Here is a 7,760-nt window from a genome sequence, read left to right as displayed (position 1 = left end):
GTTTCAAGTAATTTTTAGTTGTTCCCAACCAAATCTGCTATGCCCTTTACGTCGCTAATCGAACAGATGACACAACTGTTGGACATCCACTGTAAGAGACCCATTTGCCCGTCAGCGGTTTAGGTGGCTTAGAATATACCCGCTGTAGGTATGCCTGTGATAAGAAGTGACTTAAATATCAAATTGATTCAAAGGGTTGTCAGCGCAATTTATAGCTTCGCCAACCCAATTTTCAACCTCACTTACCATTGGCGAATCCCGTTTAGCAGCCGAAGCTCTGGAGAACCCAATTTTCTCATGGATCTAGGGGCTGGGAGGGCGGAATGGCCTAGAAGATTTCATGTGGTCAAACTAAACCGTTCCCGAGATGGTCGGGCTAGTACCTTATTGTTGCTTGTTACCGGAACTTACCAGAACGGCATCCGGGAGAGGACCATCAACATTGATAACACTCCCTTCGGGGAGTGTCCTTATCGCTACAACAATAACAGCAAAAGTGGCCCAACTGCTTGATGAAACTCTGCTTGTATTACTTAATTAATTGGCGCTTAATCGCTTTAACGGCTAAGGTCACCTAAGACGCCCGTCAGCCGCTTTTTCTTTGAGCTTAATGGCCCCAATTGGTCACACCAAGGGAACTTAAATTGTTTTCCACCTGTTCTATACAGTTGAGTGGGGCCGGCTCTCTTTCTCTGCTTCGGCTAGGGTGGTGAAGATGTGACTTTAAGAAGCCTTTCTTGGCTTACCGCATCGGGAGCTGGACCTCTTTCGGTGCTTGCAGTATTAGATATTTATACTTTTATAAATTTCTATTGCTCCAGCTATTGAGAGTGGCATAGAAATTATGTCAATCTACTTAGAGCTAACGTACGGAAACCTAACAATCGCAGGAACAACTTTGGAAATTCATTTGAATATTTTAATAAACTAAATAAAACTAGTTAACAAAAATCAAGATCAAGTTTTATCACATTCATTTAGAGGTAACTGGTATGTGAGCACCTTGAGGTTGGTAACCATATTTGTCGGCTATATAATCCACTCGATATGTTTGACCATCATCACCAATGTATTGATAGAAACCGCGCACTACGATCGCTTCATCTTCAGTGCCCAAATCTTGTACGTCACCTTCCTCCTGGACGCTCTTGCCATCGCTTGTCTCAACGCTGTAAAATTCGAAGGAAAACAATTTAGAAAGAGGAACAAAAATAAACTCGCGTCAATTTCGAGGAGACGAGTTGATGATTACTCTATCTTACATATATTTGTAGTTCAATGGATCTACTTGCGAGTCATAACGTAAAGTTTCTGCATCCCTTTGTGGCGCGGCGAGGGCAACGGCAAATAAAGCGACAAATAAAATTACGAATTTCATAATTTTATTTACTTATTTATAAATGTTTTTGCTATGCAAAACGTGCGTGCCCGCGTTGAACGAAGTTGAGATTGTGAATGAATAAATGATAAATGCAATACGGCAAATTTATAGTCAAAAATCTGATTTATTTAATATGTATTTACTATTAATTCAAATGAGTTTGCATATAAAGTGCAATCAAAACCTTAAACAGGGAGTTGACAGAGATAACATGAAGATATCATTCAAATTTAATCGATCAGTTGGCTTCAGGTATAGGTGCATCAGTGTGTTTCAATTTTTATGCGAAATATTTTTATCCTCTGCAGGAGTGAAATACATATATGCAGCATTCCATGCTGCGCTGAGCAAAGGTCACATAGTAGATTAAATTTGACGACGTAACAGTAGCTTAAGATGACCAGGGTGAACTATGAAATGCATTAAGGCATGTCCGTCCATGCGTGCGTAAGTCTGTGAAACTCGTAGCTTGGAAAAAATTTGAGATGTCTTATTGAAATTTGTTTCGTAGGTTCCTCGCTATTTAAAACAAGTAAGGACGGGACTGTCTTCGGCTGTGCCGAATACTTCATATCTTTCATATTTGGGGCTGAACAATAATCTTATTCCATTCGTAACCTCCAAATAATCGGATGTGTAAGATAAAAAATATATAGTGAACAGATGTACCTAAACGATTTTTAAAATAAATATAAAATGAAACAAGTAAGGAAGGCTAAGTTCTGGTGTACCAGAACATTACATACTCAGCTGAGAGCTATGGAGACAAAATAAGGGAAAATCACCGTGTAGGAAAATGAACCTAGGGTAACCCTGGATTGTGTTTGTATGACATGTGTATCAAATGGAAGGTATTAAAGAGTATTTTAACAGGGAGTGGGCCATAGTTCTATAGGTGGACACTTTTTCGAGATATCGCCATAAAGGTGGACCAGGGGTTACTCTAGAATTTGTTTGTACGATATGGGTATCAAATTAAAGGTATTAATGAGGGTTTTAAAATGGAGTGATGGTAGTTGTATATGTGAAGGCGTTTTCGAGATATCGACCAAAATGTGGACCAGGGTGACCCAGAATATCATCTGTCGGGTACCGCTTATTTATTTATATATGTAATACCACGAACAGTATTCCTTCCAAGATTACAAGGGCTTTTGATTTCGCTCTGCAAAACTTTTTCATTTTCTTCTACTTAATATGGTAGTTGTCACACCCATTTTACCAAGTTCTTTTCTAAAGTTATATTTTGCGTCAATAGACCCATACAATTACCATGTTTCATCCCTTTTTTTGTATTTGGTATAGAATTATAGCATTTTTTTAACTTTTCGTAACTTTCGATATCGAAAAAGTGGGCGTGGTCATAGTCGGATTTCGTTCATTTTTCATACCAAGATAAAGTGAGTTTAAGTAAGCACGTGAACTAAGTTCAGTAAAAATATATCGATTTTTCTCAAGTTATCGTGTTAAAGGCCATGCGGAAGGAGAGACGGACGACTGTGTATAAAGACTGTGCGTGGCTTCAACCGATTTCGCCCTTTTTAAGAGAAAAAAGTTATCGTCCTACAATCTAAGATCCTACCAAATTTCAAAAGGATTGGTAAACTTTTGTTCGACTTATGGCATTAAAAGTATCCTAGACAAATTAAATGAAAAAGGGCGGAGCCACGTCCATTTTGAAATTTTCTTTTTTTTGTGTTTTGTTGCATCATATCATTACTGGAGTTGAATGTTGACATAATTTACTTATATACTGTAAAGATATAACTTTTTTTGTTAAAATTTGACTTAAAAAATTTTTTTTTTAAAGTGGGCGTGTTCGTTCTCCGATTTTTCCAATTTTTATTAAGCATACATATAGTAATAGGAGTAACGTTCCTGCCAAATTTCATCATGTAATCAGCAATGACTGCCAAATTACAGCTTGCAAAAATTTTAAATTGCCTTCTTTTAAAAGTGGGCGGTGACACGCCCATTGTCAAAAATTTTACCAATTTTCCATTCTGCGTCATAAGTTCAACCCACCCACCAAATTTCAGCGCCTTTATCCGTCTTTGGTAATGAATTATCGCACTTTTTTGTTTCTCGAAATTTTCGATATCGAAAAAGTGGGCGCGGTTATAGTCCGATTTCGTTCATTCTAAAAAGCGATCTGTGATGAGTGCCCAGGAACCTACATACCAAACTTCATCAAGATACCTCAAAATTTACTCAAGTTATCGTGTTAACGGGCGGACGGACATGGCTCAATAAAATTTTTTTCGATACTGATAGTTTTGATATATGGAAGTCTATATCTATCTCGATTCCTTTATACCTGTACAACCAACCGTTATCCAATCAAAGTTATTATACTCTGTGAGCTCTGCTCAGCTGACTATAAAAATATGTAGGTATTTTGTGTGAGGATGCAAAGTTACACGTTTTTTGTGGTCTGCATGTAAAAATTATGACTACGAATCACGTATTTTGACAATATATGACGTAAACGTAAGTATTTTATGAAATTTGAAGCTTCTACCCGTAAAAAAGGGGCAAAAGTTACAGTTTATATGGGGTATATATTATATATACCACCAATCTCTATGGTTTTTTCCAAAAACAATGTATGCTATATACGTAAGCATTTGGTGAAATTTGAAGCCTTTATCTCTTAAATTAGGGTAGTGATTACGAAAAGTTTCTTATCTGAACAACCGTACGAAATGTACGAAAGCATATGGTGGAGTTTGAAGCTTCAATCTGATAAATTGAGGAACATATGACAAAAATCCTCTTTTTCTAAAAATCGGTTGTATGGAGGATATATATTGTAATGGTCCGATCCGGCCGGTTCCGTCAAATGTCTAATCGGACACCTAAATACATCAGTTCAACAAATTTTATCACAATATATGAAAAATTGAGGGACTAGTTTGCATACAGACAGACAGACGGACAGACGGAGAGAGAAGGTCTATCTATTTTCCTTTAAGGACTTACAATTTTGGGCAAAATCGGACTATAAAATAATAAACACGTTTGTTGAAGTGGGCGTGAAACTACAAAATCGTGTTTATTCGGTAAATAATGCATATTTAATTAATAAATTTTATGTGAGGGTTAAAATAGCGAACCCCAATTGAAATTTGTGTGGGGCGATGCCACAAAATAAATTTTTATTAAAAATTGCTTCAAATAAATTTTTTCATATATTTAAGGCAATACTGTCAATCCCGGCTTAACTCATATACATTTTTTTAATTTTATTGGTTTCACCCAAAAACGGCTTAGCAACCTTCGAAATGGATCTATATGCTGATCTATTGAATTCGAGATCTATAACATTCATACTTTATCCTAGTGTAAAGCAGATCCTTCAAATGTTTGCTACTATAAAACCAAAGTTACTAAGCTCTTGAGCGCGCCAATAAGTATTCCACACAATTAAGATTAAAAACATATAGAATTAGTATGAACATAATGGTGTATAAAGGAATAGCAATACTTAGAGACTAATTGCAGGCAGCGGAACATAGGGCTGAGTGGCTAAAGGCATCTGCTTATACACTGATAAAAAGTATGAATATTGGGGATTTCGAGTTCAATATTCAGCTCCCGAGAAGCTAGCTGATGAAATAGTGGAATTCAGAAACATGTTCTGGCAACCATCGCCGTTTTTAAACTTTGCAATTTTTCTCTAATATCAATAACAAAAACAATTGTATAAAGCAACATGAGCATGTCTCGCTAATTAAATACAGATAATAATACTCATGTGTTTCCGCCAAAAGTGGACGAAATCGGTTTAGAATAAACAAATTGGAAAAATTTTAAATGGGTGTGGCGACGCTCCTTTTACAAATCATTTTGCTGCCTCTATGAAGCCATAACTAAAAGAAAAATTGGGCTAACATAGAAAACTTCCGTGCACTTATTTCCTTTATAAAGAGAAATAATTGTAATAAAAGTCGGCAAAGTTACCCTAGAACTTAGAGCACTCTTAATTGTTTGCATTTTAAAATATTTTCTGATTTTCATTGTATTCTTCCAAATGATTTATAGCCAAAGGTCTTAAAATAATAACTATTTCTCAAAATTTAAATCAGAAAAATCATAAAAAGTATATCGATCGATTTTCGGGATCAAGCAGAGACTACTTTAATGACGCTTTGGAGATCATTTCTGTTTGAGTTAGTTTTGGGATCAATTGTAGACTTTTTTGTAGTAACTAGTAGTATTACCATTCTGGAAATTTTTTGAGCTCATTATGATCGGGTTTTCATGGCAGAGATGCTTCATTCTATGTATCGAAGCGACTCGGGATCTTCCCCGACCAAGGGCTGTCATTTCAGTGGTGTAACCCCATATGATTTGTTACTGATACAACAACAACATCGGGGTTTCATCGAAAATTTATCGATTTGTTATCGAAAAGTTATGGATTTGCTATCGAAAAAACATCAATTTTTTTCGAAAAGTTATGTTTTTGTTTTCAAAACAATTTCAAAGAAAGGCACTGGTTCCTAGGGGTTTTTCACGACTGCCACCTCTTAGGTTCATTTTATGACACAAGTCAATATAGATAAGACAAATGAAAGGCGCTTCTAATTATTTCATCAATGACAAATTAACTTGGATGGACTTTGATTATAGTAAAGCCCCATTATCGAAATAGTTTATTAGTTCGTTGATATTTTTTCAAAAGCTGGGGATGTAATCTTTCTTTATCAAAAAACCAATTAAAATGCTTAAAAAAATATACGGGGTAAATTTTAATTTCCAACTTATTTTAGGGAAAATTATGTTCTTCTCTTTCAATATTAAGGTTATCGTCGACGCCAAGATAAAAGCTGCTAACTACGTTCAACAAAGATTTATGCCACGCTTTTGAGGTACGGACATGTTGGTAACATTCTGAGGATCTCACATAGACCAAACATGAACTCATTCAGTGTCCAGTCTATGCGAGGCCCTCACGGATTGGTAAGCCCAACCTGAACAAATTTAACACACATATTAACATAATAGATGCAAATAAATATGAAATATTAAAATATGTGATCATTTGTTACTCACGCGCTGAGCGACTGATCAAAGCAGAGTGATCTTGCACACATATCTATATTTATGCATTTATAATTTGATGAAATAGTGAATTTAATTTTGTCGTCAACGTAGTTTTTTTATGTAAATAGTTGCAAAATTATATAATTTTTTTAAATTAATGAAGTTGCTGTTTTTGGCGATGCTCTATGCAAATTTACCTACGCAACAATTTTGTATAATCTTTGTTTGTTCATAAGCTGATTTTAAACAATTTCCTCTTTATCTTAAAGAAGTTACCTGATATGCATAAAATGCAAACTTGATTTTCTTAACGGATAAGCAGAATTAAAATATGTACATATATTTCCTTGTTAAGAAAGAAAAATCTTGTTTTACTTGTTAGTTTTGTCATTCTTTCATCGTATCAAATATTATTTCTTATGTACATGAGAAGCTGTGCGTGATTCAGGGTATGTTCTTTTTTAAAATACTTCATAAAATCCCTTTTGTACCGCTCCATGCAATCATCGAAAGCACAAACGTATTGCCATTAAGAAAGTTCGAAGACATTAAAATCTCAATTATAGATGTGGTTAGTGTCATGTAGGAACATGTACATCGCAAGCTCTTCTTTCTCTTCTTCTTTTTCTTGCAGCGATTAAGATAATCCCCAAAAGTTTTTGGTTTCTGCGAACGATTTAATATGAACGTTCCAGGCCTACCGTCTCCATCCCCTAGTTTCATGATACATTCATATTTGTAACAGGATTAGCCTCTGGTAGGAGAGGTTGACAAATGGGTTGGGGAAGCTGTGAAGCTAAAAAGCTTTGTTTTGTGCTTAACAATCCTATAAATACTTTTGACTACACTTATGTCGGGGTTGAATCTGAATAAGTAAAACTTAAACCTTTTACAGTACCTAAATGGGAGTTGAGTCAGAGTAACGCGTGTTTTCCTGGAAAGCTTGCTCTTCTAGCCACAACAATTTTTTATTTAACTCCTTGAATGTTGAGAACCTTTGCACGCTTGGTTAATGACAAATACAAATCACCCGAGCCAAAACAAATGCAAAGACCATGGAAACAAGCATTAGTTTTGCAGCACAGATCATCTGTGCAAGATGGTGGACCCATTGCCATTAGTGTTTAGTCCTTCACATAGTAAAAAATGTTGACTCCTGGTACGGAAAGAGGTTTGATTTGTAAAAATTTTACGGACCGCCTAGATATCATAGCTCTAGCAGATGCAATAAGACACAATGCATCTTGGAAATAGCAGTCAGCGGCAGTAGTATAGCGTCATTTAAATATGGGAAGGCATACTACCTGACCTCGTCCCTATGGTTCGCTGA

At 35.7% G+C, this 7,760-nt stretch overlaps 1 protein-coding gene across 1 annotated transcript; it reads right to left on the bottom strand.

The window, feature by feature from the left end:
* Nucleotides 1–905: 905 nt before the first annotated feature.
* LOC137253168 (larval cuticle protein 65Ag1-like) lies at nucleotides 906–1,446 on the bottom strand. Its single transcript, XM_067789658.1, has 2 exons — nucleotides 1,263–1,446; nucleotides 906–1,169 (listed from the first exon to the last, which is right to left on the bottom strand). The coding sequence occupies exons 1-2, from the start codon at nucleotides 1,376–1,378 to the stop codon at nucleotides 974–976; spliced, it is 312 nt and encodes a 103-aa protein (XP_067645759.1). The 5' UTR covers nucleotides 1,379–1,446; the 3' UTR covers nucleotides 906–973.
* Between the last annotated feature and the right edge of the window lie 6,314 nt (nucleotides 1,447–7,760).

This window comes from Eurosta solidaginis, chromosome 5 (assembly GCF_040869045.1).
Source record: "Eurosta solidaginis isolate ZX-2024a chromosome 5, ASM4086904v1, whole genome shotgun sequence".
NCBI classification, from domain to species: Eukaryota; Metazoa; Arthropoda; class Insecta; order Diptera; family Tephritidae; genus Eurosta; species Eurosta solidaginis.
This window is presented reverse-complemented; position numbering and strand designations above follow the sequence as displayed.